The 27,346-nt window shown below is 42.3% G+C and overlaps 2 protein-coding genes and 1 long non-coding RNA gene across 6 annotated transcripts in view; 1 reads left to right on the forward strand and 2 right to left on the reverse strand.

Moving 5' to 3' along the window:
* The window catches only part of FKBP15 (FKBP prolyl isomerase family member 15), a 58,465-nt gene extending 42,136 nt beyond the window's left edge, over positions 1 to 16,329 (reverse strand). For all 3 annotated transcript variants that reach the window (XM_055427608.2, XM_055427607.2, XM_055427606.2), the window contains exons 1-4: positions 16,174 to 16,329; positions 7,150 to 7,265; positions 1,819 to 1,903; positions 979 to 1,048 (exon numbers count right to left, since the gene is read on the reverse strand). In XM_055427608.2, the coding sequence (XP_055283583.2) occupies positions 979 to 1,048; positions 1,819 to 1,903; positions 7,150 to 7,265; positions 16,174 to 16,226 (324 nt within the window). In that variant the 5' untranslated portion in view covers positions 16,227 to 16,329. The remainder of the gene's footprint in view (positions 1 to 978; positions 1,049 to 1,818; positions 1,904 to 7,149; positions 7,266 to 16,173) is intronic.
* A 188-nt stretch (positions 16,330 to 16,517) lies between these two features.
* SLC31A1 (solute carrier family 31 member 1) overlaps positions 16,518 to 27,346 on the forward strand; it is a 36,309-nt gene continuing 25,480 nt past the window's right edge. For both annotated transcript variants that reach the window (XM_055427617.2, XM_055427618.2), the window contains exon 1: positions 16,518 to 16,664. The gene's annotated coding sequence lies outside the window, so the exon portion shown is untranslated. The remainder of the gene's footprint in view (positions 16,665 to 27,346) is intronic.
* On the reverse strand, positions 20,477 to 24,589 carry LOC129557072 (uncharacterized). Its single transcript, XR_008686162.2, has 3 exons — positions 24,535 to 24,589; positions 21,353 to 21,446; positions 20,477 to 20,866 (listed from the first exon to the last, which is right to left on the reverse strand). It is a non-coding gene; the product is annotated as an uncharacterized LOC129557072 (long non-coding RNA).

The raw sequence follows: 27,346 nt of genomic DNA on the forward strand, positions 1-27,346 counted from the left end.
TAATAACTGTTAGACTTCAGTAACGGATATGTGGGTGTTTGTTATTCTAGTCCCACTGTTTTTACATGTGTTTTACAAATTTCCAAAATCAAGCTTTTTGTTTTTCACATACATGAGTGTTGTTCATCACTTCAGCTACCCTGAACAGGTAACCTTCTCTCTCAGTGTCTCAGAGTTTCTGAGGTACATGGACTGCATGCTATCTGGACCTCTGAAAGTCTATTGTTTCTTATGTGTATTTTAACAATGTTCAAAGCCTTCTGGAGAAGAATTTGAAGCTAGATACAATCTACACTGGCCACCTGATGCAAAGAACTGACTCCTTTGAAAAGACCCTGATGCTGGGAAAGACTGATCATGGGAGGAGAAGGGGACAACAGAGGATGAGATGGTTGGATGGCATCACCAACTCAATGGACATGAGTTTGGGTAGGGTCCAGGAGTTGGTGATGGACAGGGAGGCCCAATGAGCTGCAGTCCATGGGGTCGCAAAGAGTCGGACACAACCGAGCAACTGAACTGAACTGAACTGAACAATCTACACAAGGAAATCAATCTCTGGGCTTCTAATCACATCTTTTTGACTCCAATCAGTATTTTGCTATGTGATAAACTGCCCAACTTACCAAACTTCCAAAAAACATAAACACACACACAAAAGATAAACAGTGATCATGCTCTAAGCATTGCTCATTACCTAACAAAAGAATGTTCTTAGTAAATGAATGACTCTAAGATTCTACAAATTCTTAAGCTAGATCCATATCACAAAGGTCAAACTTAGGAATTTGAGTGGTTGAATTTGTTTTAATGCAAAACAGTAAGCAAAATGTGACTATAAATATCATTATATACCTAACATAAAGAATTCACATTAAGTACAATCATTCTAATCCTCTGATATATAAGACAAGTCCCCATAAAAACCAATTCAATTTGGGACACCTGAACATGCATGAGACAAGGGGGCGTCCTCACCTCTCTGGTTGTGTGATTTCCCAGGACTGCAGCACCGAATTTGCCCTGCTTTACATACTGACCATTTGTGCTATAGAAGGAAGAAAAACAGGTATTAACACTTCCTTCAAATAAGTAGAACCAGCTTTCTGACATTATATATCTCCCAATGAGAGAATTAAAGAGATTTAAGAAACATAGTAACCAACTGTAATGCATAGACTTTATTAGATTAAAAGTAACTGTTAAAAAGAATTCTAGAAGTAGGGGATCAAGTCATTCAGCCTCTAGAAAGGGACAGACAATAGTTTATAATTTAAAGCTCTGACACAACTTCTTTACTCTTTAAACATCTACTATTCATGATCTTTTAGTGGAGTGGCTTTCTCTGAACTTTTAAAAAGGCTGCTGATGAGGGTATAAGCACTTCCTAGGATGGAGGAGCCTGGTAGGCTGCAGTCCGTGGGGTCGCTAAGGGTCGGACACGACTGAGCGACTTCACTTTCACTTTTCACTTTCACACATTGGAGAAGGAAATGGCAACCCACTCCAGTGTTCTTGCCTGGAGAATCCCAGGGACGGGGGAGCCTGGTGGGCTTCCGTCTATGGGGTCACACAGAGTCGGACACGACTGAAGTGACTTAGCAGCAGCAGCAGCAGAGAGAGTACACAAGGTAACGGCTCTTCAAAGTTTTGTGTGCAAAACTACTCAAATGGAACATTAAAAGCATTACTAACACTCTGTCTATGGCAGGACTGAGTAGCCATTTTGCAATGAACAGAAAGGCCTACTGTGAAAAGACAGGCGCTTATCCCGCTGCCCCAAGCAACTTCAGAAGGCGGTCCCTCTCAGGTACTTACTAACGATAGGCATGGACTGCTGTGGCAACCAACACTGTGGAGGTGCCTGTCGTGGTGGGCGCTGTTTTTGGTGTCCCCTGATTTCCTGATGAAGAGATGAAGGAGAAAACAAAAGTTGTCATTCATTTCTTGCTTGAAACTGATTTTTAACCATTAAAGCAGCTTCAAAATTCTTTTTAACCTTAGAGTTGCTGTTATAATGCTTTCACGACCTTTGTCCTCAACTGATCCAGAAAAGGGCCCCTATGATTATGGCTGGGGATGAAGAAACTGAGCCTCTAGGCCCCAAAGTAACTTACATGATGACAGTAGCAAGCTAGAACTAGAGCTCAGGATTCTGGTTCCATTCCAAACAAATCTTTGGGCTGGACGAGAAGCACTGTCTAGAAAGCAAGATCACATTCCATCTACTTTCTTTTCTCCTTCCAATATTTTGACAGTGATAATTAGTAAAAATGAAGTTGCTTCCCCTTCCCTTACTTTCAGAGTTGAAAATTTTTGATATTGAGATTACATTCATAACTTTACTTTCGCAGTGGTAAAGCAACACTAACATTTAAAAACAGTACATTTAGAGTAAATCATATATTCACACCCACCACAGGAATGCACTGATGGAACAGTGAGAACACAGGTGTGGACACAGCAACTAAGAACTTGTTTTCAAAAGAATCCTCATTTGATTCTTTTTGTTGTTAAAAAACAAGACAACAGGCCCAAAATGGAATCACTGAGCCTAAGCTCCAATCCACTAAACAGAGATTCAACATAATCACAGTTTTGGCTCTTCAAGAAATGGAATCTTAAACCAATCAGGAATGATCTAATCAGTACCAGATAGATAATGTGTGACAGATCTCTACTATCTCCTAAAGGAAAGTGACCTTATAATAAGCAACCTACTGTTTTGCCTAGCATGATACTAGAATCCCTTCTGCCTTGTTTCTGCTCCTTTCTGCCTATAAGAGACTTTCATTTCATACAGCTCTTCGTAGCTCCTATCTACTAGACTGGATGCTGCTCAATTCTAGAAAGCAAAGGAAAGGAAAGTGAAGTCGCTCAGTCATGTCCGACTCTTTGCAACCCCATGGACTGCAGCCTACCAGGCTCCTCTGTCCATGGGATTTTCCAGGCAAGAATACTGGAGTGGGTTGCCATTTCCTTCTCTAGGGGATCTTCCCGACCTAGGGATCGAACCTGGGTTTCCCACATTGCAGGCAGATGCTTTACCATCTGATGCCACTCAATTCATGAACTGCTGAATATAGCCAATAAGATCTTTAAAATTTAGTCAGTTGAATTTTATTAACAGTATTGACCCCTATTTTTTTCTGTGTATATAGAGTACATGTACACTGTAGAAAATGTGGTAAATTCAGAAACACACAAAGAAAATAAAAACAATCTATAATCTCACCACCGAAAAATAAACATCAATAGTATGATGTATTTATTCCTAGTCCTGTTTCTATACACATAAACTTGTCAGCTTTTTCATCTTTTTTTTTTTAATTAATGATATGATTTGGCAATTTCCTTTTCTCACTTAGTATACACATTTCCTTATACTCTTCAAAAGAGTCTCTAAAACAAACATAAAATAGTCCTGAAAGCGCTTTTTGATGATTAAATTACTACACTGACTCTGCTAGAATTTATCCAATTTCCTACTGTTTGACATTTTCTTGGGATGTTTCCAATTTTTCTCTATGATAAATAACACTGAGGATGAGCATCCTTAAAATACACATTTTTGTTATGTACCTTTAATAACTTTCTTAGAATTTCCAAACGCAAAATTATGGAGTGACGGAGTGCGGAAATTTTTAAGGTTTTGGTAGAGTGAACTCCGGGAGTTGGTGATGGACAGGGAGGCCTGGCGTGCTGTGATTCATGGGGTCGCAAAGAGTTGGACACAACTGAGCAACTGAACTGAACTGAACAGCCTGCACAAATGCCCCTGAGAAATGCCATTGCTAGTTTATACTCTCACTAGCAGTATGAATATGGCAGCTCCGCAACCTTGCCAACAAGAGGAGATGAGCTTTCTAAACCTTTACCAATGGGGTGGGGGCATTAGGGAAAGGGGAATGCCATCTCAGTTTTCATTAGCATTTATTGATTACAGGGAAGCAGAAAAAGAGAAACTCAGGCCGCAGTTAACACTGAGAAAAAAAATTACTATCTCCCCAAGGCTCTCATCTCCCTACCTATCATCCTAAAAATGGAAGGCTGTTCATGGATTTGCTAGAGGGATAAGCCAGTCAGATGTCACAATCATGGGATCTTCTCATTGGCTAAGCATTTCTTCCTCTCTGAAATCAGGATTGTAGAGATTCTTGAATTCCCTGCTCATAAGGACTGCTTTTAATATGTGATTTGAAATCTTTTTCTCCAGCAAAGTTTTTCACTTTCCTTTGAAAATATGTTCTCTCTTAAATTTTTTAGTTTAAAAATGTCCTCTTATCAGCCTCCTATTTCTCTTAAGGCATAACCTGTTGTGTGTATTCATACTGTGTTCCTTCTAGTTTAGCCTTCATTTCTGAAATAATTTTTCTGATATCTCTAATTCTTGCCTGAGTCCTCTCACCTACTTATGGGATTTTAAAATTCTCATTTATGTTCCCATTTCATGTCTTTATGTTATTTCTTAATGGTAATAGGTGGCTGCAGTTTTGATCCAGTCGTTAAGAAACATTCTCATAGAACAGAGCTCACGTTGTAGGGATATTATTCTGTTCCTTGCTCTTGTAATAACTTTGCATGGAGTTTGATACTTTTCTATTGTTTATTTTTATGTGAAATTTGCTTTTCTGAACTTTCAGACAAAGGCGTGGTTCAGGGTGGCTTTCCTAACTTCATGGAACTCACTCCTCTGCTGTGAGGATTCAAAAAAGCAGGGGGGCTTCTGCCTGCTTCCTGATTCTGTTCTAGGCCTACTTTTATCTGAATCTTCTCTCCTTTGCTTTTTCTTGTTTTAAATGTATTTATTTGGCTGTACTGGTCATAGTTGCTGCACTCGGGATCTTTAGTTGCGGCTTGTGGGATCTAGCTCCCCGAGTAAGGATCTAACCTGGGCCCTCGCATTGAGAGCACTAAGTCTTAGCCACTGGACCACTGGGAAGTCCCGAACCTTACTTCTAATATCCTTATCCTCCTCAATGTTAATTCCACTCCCAGCAGGTTCTTCGTAGGGTGGGGGCCTCTCTGAGAAGGCCATCATAGAGGGCAAGTCTCAAAGGTTCACAGAAGAAAGATGCACCTCTGCTTCCAGTCCCCATCAGCAACCCCTGTACCCAGCCAACTGAAACAGGCAAAGGTTTTGCAGTTCCAGCCAGACCTGCCACATTTCCCATGGACACCTGCTGGCTACTCTGGGGTTCTCCCACTCTCAGAGGCAGATATTATTCCCTTGCTTCCTGGTTTTCTCCATGCAAATGTTGGTACCATGCAAGTTGTGTCTATACCTGCTTATACTTGGGAGGTTCATGAAGATCCTTTTTCAATTGGTTTTACTGTAAATATTATCCATAAGTTTGTCTATTTTATCTAGTTTCTCTGTTTCTACAGAGCTCTGAAGAGATTCAAGAGCTATGCTGCAGCCACCTCCTTCTCTACAATAACTTGCTACATAAATATTCCTTGAACAGAGAGCATCTCCTGTGTTACTAGTTTTTATTTTATTTGTGAATGCCTACATAAGACAATATAATTAATTTTTCATTTTAAATACCTCTATAATTCCCCCTTTAAAAGTATAATTAATTCACAGTTGTTGTTTTCTAATTTTAAAAAAACCAAGTTACTTCACTGGGTAGGGACTGAGGGGATTTCTTTTTATCCACATCCATTAACTCAATCACCATAAATTGAGTCAGAAGTACACTGTTAAGAAAAGATGTGCCAGAGGAAATGTAAAAAGCACAGTCTACTAGAAATCTGGCCAGATTATGGCTTGGAGAATAGGACCCACAATCCAGGACAAAGCTGTCCAAAGTGACAGGTAAGACTTAGTGCAGGGGTCTGCGAACACTGTATGGAAAGGGCCAGACAGTGAATATTTTAGACTACAGGCCATACAGCATCTGTTGCAAGGATTCAACTCTAAATATCCTAGCAGCACCCTCAGTGTCAGCACTGGGCCTGGCACATAAAAGATACTCAATACTTCCCTCTTTCATCCAACAAAAATTGAATATAATGTCCCTTACCACTTGTTCTGCTCTGGGCTATTTCCTTCTTTTTTAAAAAATATTTTAACATCAACTTTTGTTGCTAATTTATTTATTCACTTGTTTATTTTTGGCCACACTGGGTCTTCATTGCGGGAGGCGGGCTTTTCCTAGTTGCGGCGAGCGGGACGGCTCTCCAGCTGTGGTGCGGGCTCCTCACACGCGCCTTGCGGCGGCTCCCCTTGTTGCTGAGCACGGGCTCTAGGCACGCAGGCTTCCGCAGGTGCAGCACACAGGCTCAGCGGTTGCAGTGCGGGGGCTCAGTTGCTCTGCCGCATGCGGGACTTTCCCAGACCCGGGATCCAACCCGTGCCCCTTGTGTTGGCAAGCAGACTCTTATTCATCACTGGATCACCAGGGGAGTTCCTGGGCTGTGTCTATCAGTCCCTCACTCCTCTCCAGACTCTTACACAAAGACAGCACAGTGCAGAGGAGGGCAGAAAAGTTTTGGAGTAAGTCAGATCAGGGTTCAAATTTCAATTCTGTCACTTACTGCTTGTGATCTTGACTGTGCCCCTAAACCTCTCTGAGCCTCTATGGTGGCAGTCTCACCTCTTTCACAGAATTGTTAAATCAGACAATCCAGGTAAAGCGCCTGAGACCAGACATATGGCAGGCATTAAAAAAATATTAGACTCTTCTTTTCTCTTTTTATTCAACAAATGTTCATTCATTATTTCTTGTGTACATCATGATGAAAGGTACAGGTGATACAGCACTGAGCATCATTGTCTAGTTGGGAAAAATTCACTGTCAGCACATATCTAACCCATTCAGGTGAAGGATGTGAAAAGCAGCTCTTCCTTCTTGCCAAAAGACTGGACAGTACCTACTTAGAGAGCCCTAGGCAGAGTTTTGGAGATTGGTTTCCACGTGGAACAGAAGGGCTTGCCTGTAACCTTCCTCCATCAGATTCCAAAAATGAGCAAACTACCTAGCTGCCAGAATTCAGAATCTAAGAGTTCAGAGCAGTATGTACCTCACTGGTGGTGAGCCTGGCCAAACTGATCAAGGATGGATGACCTGGCATGTCACCTTTGGAAGGCTGTTTATTGTTCCAACTAGCCTGTCAGGGGTCAATCCTAACCTCTTAACTTACCAGTTGGTGCTGTTCCCTGGCCTTTTTTGGGTTGCTTTGGAGCTGTGTACTGGAAGAATTCATTTCCATGGCCAGCAGCTGCCTGATCCAGTCCAAAAAGAGAGGCCAATCTGGTACTGTTGCAGAAAATGAAAATGATGTTTAATTTGACATATTTCAAACCTGGGATTATTATAAATGCTGCTCATGCTCCAACCTTGAACAAATCCCTCCTTGACAATATATCCCACCACTCGATATCAGAAGTAGCAGTTAGGTATCTTTGAAATCAAGATTGTATTTCTGATCTGAGCAGCACCAAATGGCCTTGCCCATCCACAGGACTTTGGTCAAGGTGTCTCTTTTTTCTGGACCTCCGTTTCTTCATCTGTAAATTAAGGAGATTAGTGCAGGTGTCCTTTATGGTCTCTTCAAACTGTACACTTTTACATTTAGCAAGTCATAGTTTCCTATTTTTTACTAGTTTATTACACTGAGTAAAATTATATTACAGGGAATTCCTGGTGGTACAGTGGTTAGGGCTAAAAGACTGTCACCTTTAAAAAAAGCTGTATTATAAGCTTACTCCATCAAACATAGTCCCATCTATGATTCCATCTTTTGAGGCAGAATCATTCTTTTACCATCCCTTATGATGAATCTTATGCCCCAGCTATTCCACTGAAACTGCTCTTACTAAAGTCACCAACAATCTCTTTGTTAATAAACAGTTTATTTGTCTTTCTCTTATTTGGCTTTCATGCTGCCTTTTTACACGGTCAACTAATTTGTTCTTCTTTAAACAAACTCTTCTTTTGACTTCTGTGGGGATATCTGCAAGGGTGGGAGGAGGGGCTGGCCCAAATAAGAGGTCAATAAATGTTAATCGGATCCCTCTCTCATTGTCCTTCCATCCCTCTGGCTCATTTAACTCCTTGGTCTCTTCTGCCACTGTCCAACCTTTAAGCATCCATGCTCCAAGATTCACTCTCTCCTTTGGCAATCTAATTTATTTACCTTGATATCAGTGCTATCCAAACGCTGATGATGCTCAAATCTGTATTTCTAGCACAGAATTTCTTCTGAATGCCAGACAACACAGATATTCCACAGGGAACACACATGCAACGTGTCCAAACCAAAACTTGTATCTTCCAACGTCCACTGCCCCATAAAACCTCTATTTACTGTTGTGCTTCTTCTCCCTGAATGACATTTTGTGTCAGGGTCCTCAAGACCACCTTCAGGCTCAGTGATTTGCTAGAAAGACTTGCTGGGCTTAACACATAGTTATTGCACAATGTATATAATATTATACTCAGTGCTAAGGTCTATTAAAACAAAAGGATACACAGCAAAATCAGCAAAGGGAAAAGGTGCAATGGAGCAAAGTCCAGAGGAAACCAGGAACAAACTTCCAAGAGTCCTCTCCCAAAGAGTGATACAGGACATGTTAAATTCCTCCACCAATAAGTTGTAATAACATGTGAGTGTCGTCTGTCAGGAAAGCTCATTAGACATTTAGCGCCCAAGGTTTTTTACTGTGGGCTAGTCACACTGAATGGGCTTCCCTGTGGCTCAGTGATAAAGAATCTGCCTGCTAACACAAGAGACAGAGGTTTGATCCCTAGGTTGGGAAGATGCCCTGGAGAAGGAAATGGCAAACATTCCAGTATTCTTGTCTGGGAAATTCCAAAGACAAAGGAGACTGGTGGGCTACAGTCCACGTGGTTGTAAAGGCTGGACACAACTTAGCAACTAGAGAGCAACAGTCACATAGAAACCTTCTAACATGTACCAAAATTCTAGACTCTCAGTGTTGGCAATTATGAATAAAGCTGCTCAGTTCAGTTCAATTCAGTCGCTCAGTCGTGTCTGACTCTTTGCGACCCCATGAATCACAGCACACCAGGCCTCCCTGTCCATCACCAACTCCCGGAGTTCACTCAAACTCACATCCATCAAGTCGGTGATGCCATCCAGCCATCTCATTCTCTGTCATCCCCTTCTCGTCCTGCCCCGAATCCCTCCCAGCATCAGTGTCTTTTCCAGTGAGTCAGCTCGTCGCATGAGGTGGCCAAAGTATTGGAGTCTCAGCTTTAGCATCAGTCCTTCCAGTGAACACCCAGGACTGATCTCCTTTAGAATGGACTGGTTGGATCTCCTTGCAGTCCAAGGGACTCTCAAGAAGAAAGACAAGGTTCAGTATAAACCATAGCATTTGCATGAACAGTTGAGGCACAGTGAGCTGCCCTTATCATTTGTGGAAAGCTTTATATCACTGTGGCGAACTGTCTGTCAATCAAGTTCCCAGCTGCCAGCAAAGGGTCAACCTTGTAAGCAGGACTTCCTAAGGATAACAGTCTCAGGTTCAAACACAGGCTATGGTTACACAGCGGAACTTTTAATTTCTCATATAAGGCACAATCTTTCTAATCTCCAGTCTTTGGATATGCTATTGTCTCTGCCTGAAACATTCTTCCCCTGGAAGCTGCTCCTTAATCTCAAAGACTAGGTTAGTTGATCTTCCTACAGGCTCCCAGAGAACTCTGTACTTCATTCATTCAAGAAATATGCACCAGACCCTATGTTAAGTGCTACATATACACCAGTGAGCAAAACTGGGTTCTGCTTTCAAGTAGCTTATATACTGTAACAAGGGAATTAGATACACACTATATAACTGTAACCTATAACATGAGATACATAGCAAGTGGCTGTTATATGGAATATAACATATAGATCATGCTAACATACTATGGAGTATAACATGCTGCTGCTGCTGCTGCTAAGTCACTTCAGTCGTGTCCGACTCTGTGTGACCCCATAGACGGAAGCCCACCAGGCTCCCCCATCCCTGGGATTCTCCAGGCAAGAACACTGGAGTGGGTTGCCATTTCCTTCATAGAGATCAATAAAAGTTATTCAGCCATTTATCATCTAACATGGTAATCGATTATTTATTATGAGCACTACTTGACTATATGGGTTTCCTAGGTGGCTCAGTGGTAAAGAATCCTCCTTCATTGCAGGAGACATGGGTTTGATCTCTGGGTTGGGAAGATTTCCTAGAGAAGGAAATGGCTACCCACTCCAGTATTCTTGCCTGGGAAATCCCATGGATAAAGAAGCCTGGTGGGCTATAGTTCTTGGGGTCGCAAAAGAGTCCAACATAACTTAGAGACTAAACAACAAACTTGACTATATTTTCCCTATGGTCTGGTATGTAATAGGCTCAATAAGTGAACTCAAAGTCTAATATAGCTCTGAGCACCACTTCTCCAAAGCCATCTTTAGTTTAGGTAAAGTAAATATCGAAGCTTCCCAACAACTTTTTTTGGCTATTTCCCATGGATAATTTTAATGTATACTAGAGTTTACAACGGAGAAGGCAATGGCAAGCCACTCCAGTACTCTTGCCTAGAAAATCGCATGGACAGAGGAGCCTGGTGGGCTGCAGTCCAGGGGGTCGCTACTAGTCGGACACGACTGAGCGACTTCACTTTCACTTTCCACTTTCACACATTGGAGAAGGAAATAGCAACCCACTCCAGTGTTCTTGCCTGGAGAATCCCAGGGACGGCGGAGCCTGGTCGGCTGCCGTCTATGGGGTCACACAGAGTCGGACACGACTGAAGCGACTTAGCAGCAGCAGCAGAGTTTACAAAATAAATTTAATATGATTTTAAACTAATACCTTGTTTTCTCAAGGTAGTGAGTATAGTGTGAGTTTCCTGTAAATAGGGCCAGCAATGCCTACTTTAATGGACTAAGAGGTTTCAATGAGATTACAAACATAGAGAGCAGTGCTGGCCTACTCCACATTAAGATATCAACAAATGCTAATGAAATTTCAAGAAGACCAAGCGATCTCCTTTTACCTAGGGCAATCAGAGCAGGTTCCCTAAAAGAATTTTAAGATCCTAGGAGAGTTGAGCAATGCCTTTAGTGAAGTGAAGTGAAGTCGCTCAGTCGCGTCCGACTCTTTGCGACCCCGTGGACTGTAGCCCACCAGGCTCCTCCGTCCATGGGATTCTCCAGGCAGGAATACTGGAGTGGGTTGCCATTTCCTTCTCCAGGGGATCTTCCCAACCCAGGGATCGAACCCAGGTCTTCGGCATTGCAGGCAGACACTTTAACCTCTGGGCCACCAGGGAAGCACAGCAATGCCTTTAATTTTGTGAAAAAATTTCAAACCTTAAAACCTTGTTAAGATTAATAGATTTTATGCACAAATCATGAATGTCTTTGTTAGCTTCAGTAAACTATGAGTACTGAATTTACCGTTTTAATTTTGCAGTTTTTTTCTCAACAGAAAGACAAAAGTATTATAGGTAAACTATGCTCCATAGATGCCCTAAAGGCCAGCCAACTGATCACTGCAAGTCAATCCAAAAGTCAGGTCAACCCAATTATCTTTCAGATTAAAGCCATTTTCTATTAATTTTTAAAATGAACTCTACACAGACCAGGGGCACAGGTTTTTTCTAAATTATTACATTTTCTACTTCTAAAGTGTTCTCAAATGTACACATCCCCCTAATTACTTTAGCAAGAATGAGTTTGCTAACTCTGGACTTTAGTCTCTAAGTTTATAATTCATGGGAAAAGTTTATAATTCATGGGAAAAAAACAGCATTAATCACATTTAAAAAGTAAATGCCAGCCAATGCATTTAGGCATCAAAGTCCTTATCTAACCTTAGTTTTATATTCCTTTTCTTTTCTCATTCAAAACAGAAATATACACATTTAGGATATATCAATATATTTTAATAAATGGGGATTCCTTTTGTTGTTAAAGTACTTCTTTTCTAAACTGTTGCACATGGGTAGTCAGGCATATGAAATCTGCTTGCCTGATTTCAAATCCAGGTTCTTCTACTTTTTAGCTGTTTGACCATGAGCAACCTACCTCTCTGAGCCTTATTTGCCAAATGAGAATAATAGTAAAAACTGCCTCAGAGAGTAGTAGAGAGAAATTACTACGATATTACATATGTCATACTTAGTACAGTACCTGGCACAGAGTAAGTACACAATATGTTTTATACACAGGTATAACACATCCCATTACCTTAAAAATGTCGATTCAACTCAACTTCCTTCCCTAGAAGGAACAAAGCATGCTTGATTGATGCACAAGCTGACCTGGAACTATGAATTGATATCAGCATAAATACAAAGCTGCAAGACTGGGAAAAGTCTCAAAGAACTCCGAGAACAACCCCATTATTTAACAGACTGGGGTATGGAGAGCCAAGGACGGGAAGTGAGTGACTTCAAAGTCACATTCCTAACTGGGGGCAGAATCAACTTCAGAATCGAGGCTTTTCTATATCTTTTATAGAACTTAAAAATGCTTTCTGATGATCAGTTCTAAATTTCCTTTTTCTACCTCTACAATGGGGATTTATCATTACTATGCTAATCAGCTTTGTCTACATATAACTTTTACATAATCTAAAACACAAGTATATATATTACTGGCCCCCTAAAAATGCTTTTTGATTATTATTACTGAACTGTTTCATTCCATTGCTAAACTGGAAGTTTCCTAGTGGCAGAAAGTGTGCCTTATCTTTGTCAGCTGAAGCCAAGTACCATACACCTGGTCGACACTCACATAACTTCATTTCAGTCTCAAAGTGGAGAAGGGGCCAAGACTAAAAACAAAAAAGCATCCTGATGATCACTTTACTACTTCTAGGTTAACCATGGACCAAGAGGACTGAAAGATTGGAACACACATTATTAATCATCTAGACAGCCATCCTAGGCACCAATACTCCCACTTCTTTTAGGCCTGACTATCTCAAATAGAATCAAGTAAGTCACACATTTAAGTCATGCATGCATGCGTTAGTTGCTCAGTCATGTCCGACTCTTTGCAACCTCATGGACTGCAGCCCACCACACTTCTCTGCCCAAGGGATTCTCCAAGCAAGAATACTGGAGAGGATTGCCATTCCTTCTCCAGAGGGTCTTCCCGACCCAGGGACCAAACCCTGATCTCCTTCATTGCAGGTAGATTCTTTACCGTTTGAGCTACAGGGAAGTCAAGATACTGTCAACTACAAACTGGCTCCTGCCAAGAGTATTGCCAGAGACAACAACAAGGGCATTTGCCACTACCTCTGTGGAGACTGAACTCTGTTCTGCTATAGCTGTTGACCTTCAACAGCCCCTGAGGGAGTTCAGGGTGGAGTGAGGCACTCTATGCTCCAAGGTATCTGGTAGAACAGGTCTTCAGATAGTTGGGTATTTTCAAGAACTGATATCATGATCCCAATCTTATCATCTCTTCATATCTAGAAAAGCACTAAATCCCTTCGTGATGACATCAGATCCTTTCAACTATCAGAAAACCTCTTGTGAAGTAAGCTGGATTGCACTGAACTCCCCCTTCACCAAAATCTTATATGTTGACCTTCCCTGAGTCCCTCTTTTGAGCAGTCTCTCAGAGCTATCTGAGGTGCTGCCTCTCAGGCTGCAGTCCTCATTTTGTCCCAAATAGAACTTAACTCGCAACTCTCATGTCGTGCATCTTTTTTAGTGGAGAATACTTACAAATTATAAGTAATATACAAGAGGAACTGAAAAGCAGCCGCAGTGCTCACTGTCATATGTTCTACTTCCTTACAGGGAATCAGAATAGGAATAGCTGAATCAGGCAATGCTGGTGAAGCTTTCTGTATTCTCAACCTTAAACTTAAAAGTTCTCTGTATACCTTTGTTTACTAAGCCTTTTTTCATTCAATTAGCTGGTGTCTGTGTTTAGGGGCAGAGTCTCATGCCTACAACTAGCTTCTAAAGTCCTTGAAAAGCCTGCACAGGAAAGCAGCATAGCTGAGCCACCAAGAACTTATCTCAGGCCAGTAAAAGCACATGACTGTCATTATCTATCCAGGAATTTTCAGTCAGCAGTGTTTGTTGCACCAAAGTTGGAACCCCTAAACTCTACTTAATATTCTACTTTAATAACCTATAAAGGAGATCAGTCCTGGGTGTTCACTGGAAGGACTGATGCTAAAGCTGAAACTCCAATACTTTGGCCATCTCATGCGACGAGATGACTCACTGGAAAAGACCCTGATGCTGGGAGGGATTGGGGGCAGAAGGAGAAGGGGACGACAGAGAATGAGATGGCTGGATGGCATCACCGACTCGATGGACGTGAGTTTGAGTGAACTCCGGGAGTTGGTGATGGACAGGGAGGCCTGGCGTGCTGTGATTCATGGGGTTGCGGAGAGTCAGACACGACTGAGTGACTGAACTGAACGGATGGGAAAAGAATCTGAACAACACCGCCAGTCAACGATACTCCAGTATAAAATAAAAATTAAATTAAAAAAAGTTGGGAACCCTAACATTCATTTAAACCTATATGGGAAAAGAATGTGAACAACATTGTCAATAAACTACACTCCAGTATAAAATAAAAATTAAATTTAAAATAAGTTGGGAACCCTAACATTCACTTAAACGTCCCTCCCAACACTTTCACCTAGTGAAGGATGTGAATCTAAAGCATACTTCGTAAATTTTCAAAAGGTACAGCCATTTAAAAACAGGTTGTTACGAAAAAAACATTCATCCAAACGGCTGACTACACAGTCAGCAGCAAGAGACTGGATGTGTGGAAATATCAGTGAATGCTTTGGGTGGAGTAGGAAAAAAAGGAACCAAAGGTTGCTTAACTCTAAAATAACTGAGCAACTGAAAGATGAAAGACGAAACTCAGTGGATGCAGGCCATCCAAAGTGAGGGCAGGGGTGGAACAGGGCAGTGAGAATGAAAAGAGAACTTAGGATGGCTAATACAGAACTAGTCACCATGTAACTCAAAAGATCCTGCTTAAGAGTAAAACAGAGCCAATGCCATTTTATGTCAGTTATGTACTGAACTCTCCACCAGGACTAGAAGCAATCTAAAAGCACACAGAGAAGCTTAATCATCTCTGTAACCTCTAAGCATTTAGTAGAATAAGGATTGTAGGATTGTATACCGGTGTTTTCATCATTCTTCGGTACCTTTTTAAATAGGTTAAACAGATGTTCAAAGAAAGTGAAAGTGAAAGTCTCTCAGTCCCCAGGGACTCTTTGCGCCAACTCTATACAGTCCACGGAATTCTCACAGGCCAGAACTGGTTAAACAGATGTTCAAAGAACGGCTCTGCAAACATCAGAATTTGGCAGTTCACAAGTCTGAAGGCAGGCAAGCTGTCTACTGACACATCACAAGGGAAAAGGTTAAAATGATTACTGGAAGAGACAAGGCCCTGCCTCTTTGAAGACCTGTACCCGACTTGTGTGTGTGTTTGTGTGTGTGTATATATATATGTAAATAGACTGGGGACAGGGGACAGCAATCGCAGTTTCTTACATGGGCTCTAAGCTTTAGAGAGCAATTTCACAGTTATCATTCACTCAGTAGGCACCTCCTAGAGCAGTCACTATGTGCCAGGTACTGTGCTGAGCGCTGGACAGACAGCAAGAACAGACTAAACAGTCCGTGTCCTATTAGGGCTTATAATCTAGTAGGTTCGGTGTGCAAAGATAAAGGTAAACACACGTAGTTGTGGGGATAAGAAAAAGAAAGCAACTTATTCTGCCTGGGGCCGAGGGAGAAGGGAACGCACTGAAAAGGTGACATCCGAGCTAGGCCTTGAAGGATGCTGAAGCTGACCCACCAGGGCCAGTTCTGAAGGGTCAACGTCAGAGAGCAGAGAAAGCCTCATATCGGCACCGGTGGACTCATACAAATTCTTAGGTATTTTTTATCAACAATCATACCCACTTCACAGAAGGAGAAACTGTGTCCCAGAAAGCAAAAACTCCAACCCTATGGTCATACTGCGCTTCAGGTCCAGAATCCGGGTGGACACACTCGGCACAGTTTCAGGTCTGCCCAGATTCTGGGACCTGGAATGTGGCAAGGGTCTCTGGATCCGGAAGTTGGGAACAGGTCTGAAAAGAGAGCGACCCCCTCCGACAGACCTGCCAGGCTCTCAGCCACGCCCTCTTGCCCACGCTTCTGCACTCACCCGCCGCTAGGCGAGAGGAAGTCGGTATCGTCTTCGTCGCCCGCACCGAACATCGCGCCGCCTCTCGCCCCGCTTCGGGGAGGAAGTCGGAGCTTTTCCAAAGACTGTCAACGTCGGCGTCGTAAAATGCCGCGGCGGCGTGCTGCTTTCCGGCCAGACGAACTCTCGCCTGGTTATTGGGCTGGGAGGAGACGAGGCCCTGGAGAAGGTGGAGCAAAGGCAAATGAGAGGGCCTGGCGGGCGAGGCCTGAGAAGTGACGTAAGCGTCTCCAGCCCTCAGAGGCGGTGAGATCCGCGGGCGCTCCGAAACCCGGGGCGGCGATTGGCCAGCGCGCCAGGGGGCGGGGTAGGGGCGGGAATCGTCGCTTCGGTGGCGGTCTCGGACACGTCGCGAGGGTCAGAAGTGGAGGGGCTTCTGAGGAGTCCTGGAGGTGTGACGGACTAGGGATCTGAGAGAGAGAGGCACCGGTGGCGGGACTCGATCTGGAAAGGTAAGGCCTCTTCTGCCCCTCTCGCAACCCCGGCACGAACACAGCCCTTTCTTCTCCGGGACAGGGACCTCCACGCCACTCTTCTCTGCTCCGCGAAAGGAGAAAGGGCCCGGGACCGGAGGTCCGGAGACCTGAGCTTTCGGCCCAGCCCCCATTGGGACATAACTGGAGTGACCTTGGGTCGGGGTGTTCCGTGCCTCCGTTTCCCTGTCTATAAAACGAGTCTGATCCCCCTGCCGCTTGTTCCCTGTGGCCGCCCTCGCTATTTGTTCAACGAGCTGTTTGTCCAGTGCTTCGGTGTGCTGGCTGGTCAAGAAGCTTGAAGACCTCAGAGGTCATCCAATTCAATCCCAGTCTCCTCGTAATCCCAGACTTCACAAATACGGAAAGACAGGAACTCAGCACTTGGATGACTAGTCCGAGGTCACAGAGAGTAAAGGGCTGACTGGGGCTGGATCCCTGGTTTCTTGATTAGGGACTTAGCGAGCTGCTTGGTCAACAAGAATGTTATCAACCCTTAAGTACTGTGTACTCTCATAGAGTAGGCATACCTCTGGAGAGAAGTTCCTTCCCTACTGTCCACCTACGCAGGTGAGGAGCAGGAGAGCTGGGATGTTCTGGGGGTGGGTGATGGAGAGGAGAAAACTTCAGAAGCTGGAAATCCCTGGCCCCAACCTTGGCCTGGGTTTTGCTTAATCTTCTTGCCACAAACCTAAGTCAACATCATTTGTTATCGACTTCTCTCCAGTTTGCACCCTCTCTATCTGATATAAGCATTTCTTTTGGTTAACCTGGTGTCATTTTTGGAAAAATTTCTGGGTAGGCCTAACTTAGCCGAAGGAGGTGTGGATAAGCTGATTATGTCCCACCTTAGCTTCTTTACCTAGATCTCAATCATATTAGGACAACATGTGTCCCTTACCTGAAAGTTTTAATCTGTTAGCATGAACGCAGAGTGAAGTGGTTGGTTAACTCCTTCCTAGAGATTAAATGCCTCTTAGCACTTAGCTTGTTCTGCTTTTTATTATGGTTTGTGTGCCTCTATTAAATGGTAAACTCCTCAAGGACGGTGACAGTTTTATTCATCTTGGTGTCTTCTGTGTTGCAGAGCACTGTGCCCTCTTGCTTGTAACGGGTTTTCATTTACTCTTTGTTAGACTGAGTAGTGTAATTCAGCCTTGTTTCCTTATTCCTTAATTTACTTTCTTAGCATATTTTTTTCCCATGTGACCCAGAGAGCCAGCAATGGCTCTTGCCTTGTATAAGTAGCTTCCAGAAAGATAAAAGTGCTGTACTAGCTGTGAACTGTCTGGGTAGCTTAGTCTCTTTTGTCAGTTGAAGATGACTTTAATGTTGTTTAAAGCTCTAGGGGAGGGGGAAAAAGAGGAGTGGGATAACTAGAAATATTATATGTAGGTCTAATTTTTGTTCGTAAAGTATTCCTCTGTTAAATGGAGGGACAGGACTGTTGTCTGCTTCCTGTGTTTATTTTACAGATTAAGATGGTTAAAGCCGTGAAGGCTGACAGTGTTAAAGCAATGATGCAACTGGAGTCTAAGCACTGGAACTGGAATCCTTTGTGGTAGCTGTCTTTTGAATGTGAGCTTGGCTACTCTGGGTGCAGGGAAGAATAATCTACATAAGTAACAGCTCTTTCTTCCCCCTCTCCCTAGGACTGTTTATTGTCATTCCATCACTGCAGCTTCTGAATAGTGCTTTTTAAAAATGCTGAAGGGGACCAGTGAGCACTTATCTTGTGTTCTTAAGTTGGGAGTGTTTTTTCAGCAAAGCACTTTTTTTTAAACCTTTTGATTGGGATATAGCTGATTAACAATGTTGTGATAAGCTTTAGATGAATATCCAGGGTGTTTAAGTTGCCTTTCTAGATAGGCAGGAATCCTAAAATCTGGATCATGGATCAGCCTTTTTAGTGACAGAGATACCACAAATATGCATGCCCAGTTTGCCCTTGTAGGACACAGCTGCTGGTTCTGATTGGCAATGGGAGGAAGGAGAAGACAGTGGTGAGGCTTCCTCAGTCTTCCAGGCTTTTTTTTTTTTTTTTAATTTATTTACTTTACTTTTTTAAATTTTTGGTTGTCCTTAGTCTTCATTGCTGCACACAGGCTTTCTCCAGTTGCAGAGAGCAGGGGCTGCTCTTGTTTTGAAGCATGGGCTCTAGGTGTGTGGGCTTCAGTAGCTGGGGCTCATGCGCTTTACAGTGCGGGCTCAGTAGGCACATGGGCTTAGTTGCTCCATGGCATGTGGGATCCTCCCAGACCAGGGATCGAACCCATGTCCCCTGCATTGGCAGGCAGATTCTTAACCACTAGATCACCGGGGAAGCCCAGTCTTCCAGGCTTTGAACTGCAGGATTGAGTGCACCTAAAAAAGCCACTGTCTTCTTGAAGTAGAATAGTGGACTAGGAATCAAGAAACCTGAATTCCCATCCCGGCCTTTCTTACTCTCTCTGGGCCAGGCTCCCTAAAATCTACCAGACATCTATTAGATAGTACTGCTGGGGATACGGCGGTAAATAGGCACTACCTTGTCTCAAGTTTGAATAAAGTGTTTTTGTTTGTTTTGCTTAAGTATATAGCTTTTAGATGTATTTGTGAAATGTATTGACCCCCCTGAAGATTAATCAGAAAGCATTAATTTTAACAATTCCTTTTGAATTATCAACAGTTTTGCTACAGAGATGACAGTGTTTATATGCAGGTACTATATAGTATATTAATCTGTTCTGGTGAATGATCTTAAAACTAATAGTTTAAAATTATAACTAAGTTAGATCTTAAGTGTGGTGTTAGGATTATGAATTGAATGTAGGTTTGGGATTGGGATTCCAAGTGGAAGTGAGGCAAGGCTTTCCAAGTTTAAGACAAGTTGCACTCTTATCTGATGCGGTTAAGGCTAGTAATTGGCTAGCTTAAAAAAATAGTAAATTAAAGTAGGGAATGATACAGATATTAGTTACCCGTGGACCTTAAGCATTTTATATTTTAGCTTAAAACATAAACATCTTTTTGCCATTTTTTTTAACAAGTCTTTTCTTGGAATGTGGGTCTCAGGGTTTTGCAAATTACAGTGTAAGGGCAAAATCTCATCCTGGCCCGCTGCCTGTTTCTGTAATAAAGTTTTATTGGAACACAGCCATGCTCACTTGTTTATGTATTATCTATAGCTACTTTCACATACAAGGTAGAGTGGAGTATAGTTGTGAGTGTCTGTGTGACTCATCTTTACCTAATCTTGCCTTAGCTTTCAGCTCAGTTTTCATAAACAACTTCTTGAGAGTCTGTATAGCATAGGAGTTAAATTCTTAAGCTCTGGAGCCAAATTGTTTTGCCACTTATGAGTTGTGTAGGCCTTGGGTACATTGTTCACTGTACCGCCTTTGTGAAATAGAGATAGTAATAGTATCTAGTTCCTAGGCTTCTTGTGACATTATCTGAGGTCATTCACCTAAAGCACTTAGAGCTATGCCTGGCAGGTGGTAAGTACTCAGTAATAGCTGTTGCTGTTGTTTTCCTCTTCTCCTTTTTACTTCATTGCTTTACCTAGTATTTTATTAAATAATATATTTAGGATAATAAACACAACTGATACCCTCAATGAACACATAGTTTCACTGAGAGAGAGAGCTAAAGTGTTGCTCCCTTGATACTGGAAAATAGCCTAGCTAATGTGTCATTAGTTAAGTTGATTAAGAAAATTCTGTGCAATAGTTTGCTGAGAGTCTAAGACAATAGTATATATAGGGAAATAGTGGATTAAAATAGAAAAGGAGACCAGGACCATACTTGTCAAATACATGGAAGGCCAAGCTTGTGCTTAGCCCAGTAGGAAATGGAATTTTTTATTCTAAATGACATGGGTGATATTTTTAAAAATGCAAATGGTTTAAGATGTGGAGTTGATGTGAGGGCTGAGTGAAATATGGTATGGTGAACATTACTTAGGGCACTAGTATTCATCTGTTAAAAAGCTCCATCCTGTTCTTCTTTGGATTATAATCTCGACTTTGAATCGAGAAAAAGAAGTATTCTAGACTGAATGTGAATAAAATTAAACGGCTTCTCTAAAGGTAACAGTTTATACCATCCTCCTAAGAATCTGTTTCTTAAGCCCTGTTCCTCTCCTTGTTCCAGTTTGCCTCTGCTGCTGATTCTTCTTTTTGCCTTCCTCACCAGCCATGCTGCAAAAGAGAAAAAGATGACAGTTCTCACTGAAAAAGCAAGTGTTTATAGTGACAAGATGACTTCAACTAGTGAAATATGTCAGATAAGTCAGTAACCAGGCAGCACCCAGATAACTGCCATTTAAAGTTGGCAAGCCAGGCATGGTTGGAAAGGGAGGGAAGAGAGAAGGCAGGTTGCTGACTGATGCCTGCACTCCCGCATGCAGATTTTAGCATAATAAAGCCATCAAAAAAAATCTTTTCTGTAGTTTGTGACTAAGTATGAGAAGTCAGAAAGGGTCTGACTGTTAATCCTATTAAAACAAGTAGTTTATGCCAAGAGAAATCTTAGTAGGCACTGGGAAGGAAGTGCTTTTGAAGTTTCCATTGCTTTGAGTAATATCATTTCATGATTTAGGTAATATCCCCAAGCAGAGGAGGGGCCCATCCTTAGGAATACAGAGCCCTGCAGAGAAGGAAAGGGTTGAGAAGGGTCCACCCTACCTCTTTTCCTTTGCACAAAGGACCTAGGTTTTTGTATACAACCTGCTTTTGTAGGCTGAGGACATTGTGCAATGCAGCATAATGACATGGAAACCTGCATGACAAAAGTAAATAAGAGAAATGATTTGGGGGGGGAACATGTGAAGAGAGCAAAACTTTAGCAACCAGTAAAATGTCAGCAGACTTTTTTTTTTCAGCCAGTTTGAGTCTTTCCCTAAATAGGTAGTAGAGTTATCAAACTATACAGAGTTTTTATGTAATTTTGAGACATTTAGAGCATCTAGAATGTATTTGTTCAGTTCATGAAGTGAAAGAAGAGGAATGCTGCTGTGTCCCCACAGGTGCCCATTCCTCTCTCCTACCTTTTCCGATGGCTTTTTATCAGGTCCCATCACCCTGTGCATCACCTGTACCTTAGTACATCTGCTACTGTATTTTAATTATTTGTATGGATCCCTTCTCCATCAGACTGAGCTTCTTGAGGAGAGGGTTTCATCACAGTACCTTCACTCAATAGGTGCAAAATAAACTTGAATGAATGAACAAAAATACAAGAACAAATGAGTGAAGAGACTGAGTTTCTCAGGTCAGACAGGGAACAAGCCCCAAGAGTCAGATCCTGAACCCAGGCCTTCTGACTCCTGGAACCCCTGTCCCCTGCATTAGCAGCAAACTCTTAACCACCAGGGAAGTCCCAAATCTGTATGTTTTCAGTGATATGGAAGTGAGCCCTGATGTGTCTTGGACATCTCCTTTCAGAGATTACTTTTGTCCTCTAATGAGAAAGCAAGCTATCATTAATAATATCTCATATTTACAATACCTTAGAATTAGGAGGTATTTTGACTTATTTGATCCTTACAAACCTGTGAGATGGGTAGAGTGGGTATTTTTATATCCATTTTGCAGTAAAGGAACTAGTGCATGTTGAGTTCAGGTGATTTGCTTAATATAGCTGATATATGGCAAACTAATGTCTACAGGTAAGAGCCTCTGCTGCCTAATCCAGGGCTGTCCCCACTGTTCTCACACTTTTCATAAAACACTGAGATCTTAACATAAATCATACTTAAGCATTCATGGTTAGCATGGTGGAAATGCGTCAAGACTACAAAAGGGTCCTCTAAGAGGAGTTTGAAAGGGTGCATCTCCTGAGTTCTTTATTCCAGGATGTGGCTTAGCCAACAACAAAAGGTATCAGAGAAGTGGAGTATAGTAACTGGAAGATCCACTCCCCATTGGACTTAGGCACTTCTATCATTGCATAACTAAAAGACCTTTTCAGTTTGTTTGTTTGACATATCAAATTTGAGCTGTCCTATTCGGACCAGGCAAATAAAAGCTTTTCTAAAGGCTTTTGTGAAGAATGTAGTTGTATACTTGATCTTCTTTGTAGAGAAAGGTGAGAGTGGGCAAGAGAAATAAGAGCTTCTATATTATTTGTCACTAAAACAGGATATGTAAAGCTCAGAAACCCCTCCTGCTGCTGCTTCCTGGCAAACTGTCTGGAGAAATCATGGGGGCTGGGGAAAGTAGCTAGCCCAGTGTTAGAGAAGCTGGGTCGAGAAGCAGATGTTACGGGCTCAGGTGACTAAAGGGTATATTAGCATCATTGGGACTTTCTTGACTGTCCAGTGGTAAAGACTCCAGGCTTCCATACTTCTACACTTCCACTGCAGAGGGTACAGGTTCAATCCCTGGTTGGGGAATAAGATCCTGCATGTTCTGTGGCCCCCAGAGTTAGTATCAGTTCAGATCAGTTGCTCAGTTGTGTCCGACTCTTTGCAACCCCATGGACTGCAGCACGCCAGGCCTCCCTGTCCATCACCAACTCCCGGAGCTTGCTCAAACTCATGTCTGTTGAGTCGGTGATGCCATCCAACCATCTCATCCTCTGTCGTCCCCTTCTCCTGCCTTCAGTCTTTCCAGAGTTAGTATAGGTGTTTACAAACAATATGCATATACTCTTTTCCCTTAAAAATTTTTTCACAAATCATAGTATACAGCATCCCATCTTTTTTCATCTCATAATATACCCTGGAGGTCATTCTCTATCAATATGTAAGAGCTTCTTCATTGTTTATGGCTACAAAGCAGTCCATTCTATGGAAATAATTTACTACATCAGTGCCCTATCAATGAATGTTTAGCTTGTTTTTTCAATATTTTTTGCTGTTAAGGATAGCCCTGCAACAAATAATTTTGTTCATATAACATTTCACATATGTCAGTTTATCTGTAGAATCGATATTTAGAAGTGAAATTGTAAATGATCAGTGAGAGAGATGAGACGGTATCATTTCTTAAAAATATCTTGATTTAAGTAAGGGCCAAGTATAAGCAGTCTCATCAAAATGATGTTGAACTGAGAACTTGCCAAAAGTCACCACATCACAATCCTTTTTCTAGTGTTATTCAGTGAAGTATCACTCAGGGTATTATTGCATTGTAAAGGGAATGTTATAAACTAAGGACAAAAGGGGACTGTCTCCTAGCTACTTTTACCAGTATTTGCCATGTAGAAGATTACAGTCCATGTATGGACTGAAAGTGGAAAAAAAGATAACTTAAGAAAACCTAATATCTGTCTGTTTATATGTGGTTTTTTTACTGGCTTCCCAGGTTTTTTTTTTGCTGATAGTGGGATGAGTTATAACTTTGTAAAATGGGTGATACCATGAGAATCTCTTGCCTTTTAGAGGAGCTAGAGACCTCAAAGCAGACCAGAATTAAATTGTCCCGCCTACCTTCTTGACCAAACCCACTCACCTTTCTTCCCTCCCTTCCATACCTCCATCCTTCTTTCTCTAGGTGTCTTGAGCCATTTGAAAAATCTGCTCTGTAAATATCAGGTTTCAGCTAGAGCCTCCATCCTGTTCATCGCTAAATTTCCTATAACCCCTAGGGCAGGAGGAGAAGGGGACAACAGAGGGTAAGATGGTTGGACGGCATCACCGACTCGATGGACATGAGTTTGAGCAAACTCCAGGAGTTGGTGATGGACAGGGGAGCCTGGCATCGTGCAGTCCATGGGGTCACAAAGAGTCGGACACGGCTAAACGACTGAACTGAACTGAGAGGGTACTTAGAAAATACTTCCTGACTGGAGTTTGGTTGGATGTCAAAGTCGTCTAATCTAGCTTCAACGTTGCTACCCTCTCAAGGTGACATCTTCATTTTACCTGCATAGTGTGACACACCCTCCAGCCCACCAGTGTCCGTACTTGGTATGATTCTGGAAGAGACAAAAGACCAAGTAAATTATCTTGGAGAGGAGTTTGTCTGTGTATGTTTAAGGAAAGGTACACACACACATCAGACTTCCTTGCTGGCTCAGACAGTAAAGAATCTGCCTACAATGCAGGAGACCTGGGTTTGATTCCTGGGTGGGGAATTCCCCTAGAGAAGGGCATGGCAACCCACTCCAGTGTTCTCGCCTGGGAAATCCCATGGATAGAGCCTGGCAGGCTACAGTCCATGGGGTCACAAAGAGTCGGGCAACTAACGTAGACTTAGCAACTAACACACACACAATCCTTCTGGCTCCGGGTCCCATTGTTTGTGCTGCAGTTAAAAAATTGGAGCCTTATTTATTAAGCTACACACAAGTGGTAATTATGGATTTAGACTTGAGAAAGTGAAAGTGTTAGTCTCTTAGTCACGTCTGACTCTTGGTAACCTCATGGACTGTAACCTGCCAGGTTCCTCTGTCCATGGAATTCTCCAGGCAAGAATATTGGAGTAGTTAGCCATTCCCTTCTCCAGGGTATCTTCCCCACCCACAGATCAAACCTGAGTCTCCTGCGTTGATTACAGGCAGATTCTTTCCCGTCTAAGCCACCAGGAAAGCCTGATTTAGGTATACTCGCTAGGAATAACCTACTTATTTTGAATCTTCAACTCAAAATAAACGTGTATTTTTTATTCCCGCAGATCTCATTTTATGTGTTTATAATCATAAACATGAATATTAGATGAACACAAACTCTGTCAACTTGTGATTTTAGAATAAAGAAACTTGTCTATGGGCTGTGCTTTAAGTACTCATAAACTCTCTGTGGCATAGCTCTGATAATCTCTGTGGGACAGAAGATGACCAGGCTTACCTATGGACTGTAACTCCTGTAGTGAGGTGAGAGGAGCATAGGGCCTAGCATGTACATTACCCAGATGGGTCCCATCTTTTCACATAGAAGCTTGTTTTAATGCCAGATTCCCAGGGGAAATTACTGCTAGGGAGTGCCAATGAGATGCCTCACTAGATTTCTTTCTGCCTGTGATTTGGACAACTTGTAAAACGCCCACGAACTTTCTAGAAACTAACCATGAAAAGAGTTTCGTTTATTATGGCTTCAAAAAATACCCAAGGTGTATGGTGCTGTGTTATAGCTTAGAATTAAGGGGTACAGTTAACTACCTCTTACCTATTCTTAAGAAACTTAGGATGTAGAAAATGTAAGATGGGCAAAAACATCTTATAATGTATATATTTACATTTCAAGGTTTCACTTTGAACAATCTTTTTTCCTTCTCAAAATGCTAATGAAATGTCTTTAGAAATATAAAAACAGGAGAAGGTATGTTGTCATGATTTACAATAAATATTTGATCTTCATCCCAGTTCCGGCTCAGAGCTAAACCCTTGGAGTTTCCTATGTGGCTAGAGTTGGATTTCCCTGGTGGTGCTAGTGGTAAAGAACCTTCCTGCCAGTTGAGGAGACAAGAGATGCGGGTTCAATCCCTAAGTCGGGAAGATCCCCTGGAGAAGGAAATGGCAACGCACTCCAGTATTCTTGCCTAGAGAATTCCATGGACAGAGGAGCCTGGCAGTCTACAGGCCATGGGGTCTCAAAGAGTCAGACACAACTGAAGCAACTTAGCACAGAGTGATCAAGGTGTCTTTTGTTAGATTAATAAGGTGACTTCTCTAAGGATGGGGGCTAGTTGCCTGTGAAACCAACTACAGTGACTGGAGGGTTGGAACTTTTGGCCCCTGACTTCCTGGTAGGAGGAAGGGGCTGAAGACTGCATTTAATAACAAATGGCCAATGATGGAATCAATCATGCCTATGTAATAAAGCCTCCAAAAAACCCCAAATGGACAGGGTTCTGAGAGCTTCCAGGTTTGGGAACCAGAACACTAACATGTACCACCATGCCAGCCCCAGCCTACAAGGAGAGAAGTTTCTTTGTTCAGAACTGCATCCTATATATCTCTTCATCTGGCTGTTGATTTGTCTGGTTTAATATACTTTGCCATAAAGTAGCAATCTAATGAGTAAATGAATTTCTTTAGTTCTGCAAACCATGTGACGCTAGTGGTAAAGAACCTGCCTGCCGATGCAGGAGATATAAGAGACACAGGTTTGATCCCTAGGTCGGGAAGATCCCCTGGAGGAGAAAAAGGCAACCTACTCCAGTATTCTTGCCTGAAGAATCCCATGGACAGAGGATCCTGGCGGGCTACAGTCCTTGGGGTTTCAAAGAGTCAGACACAACTGAAGCGACTTAAGCACCCATGAGTCACTCAAGCAAATTTTATAGAACTCAAGGAGAAGAGATTGTGGGAGCCTCTGACTTATAGCCAGTGGATCACAAACACAGGCTTGCAATGGACATCTGAAGTGAAGGGCAGTCTTGTGGGACTTTCTAATCTGCATAATCTGATGCTACCTCTGAAAAAATAGAATTGAGTTGAATTGTAGGACACCCCACTAGAGTTGGAGAATTGCTTGGCAGCAGGGAAACCACCCACTAAAAAATCTTTTATCATTAGAAAATAGAGATTAAAGAAACCTGAAACTTGGAGACATTTCAAAGACTATAAATGCAGATTGGAATCAAATTGAAGTGACTTACTGACCACCTGATTCAACATGGGTGAAGAACATCCTTCCCTGGGAAGTGCAGTGGATAGGGTTCACTGGCACACCCTGAACACTCCCCAGATAAGAACAGCAAAGGTTAGAAAGAAAAGTTAGCTATGGAGTAGCT

The sequence above is a fragment of the Moschus berezovskii genome, chromosome 7, assembly GCF_049115385.1.
Source record: "Moschus berezovskii isolate FMDL1 chromosome 7, NW_MosBer_1.0, whole genome shotgun sequence".
NCBI classification, from domain to species: Eukaryota; Metazoa; Chordata; class Mammalia; order Artiodactyla; family Moschidae; genus Moschus; species Moschus berezovskii.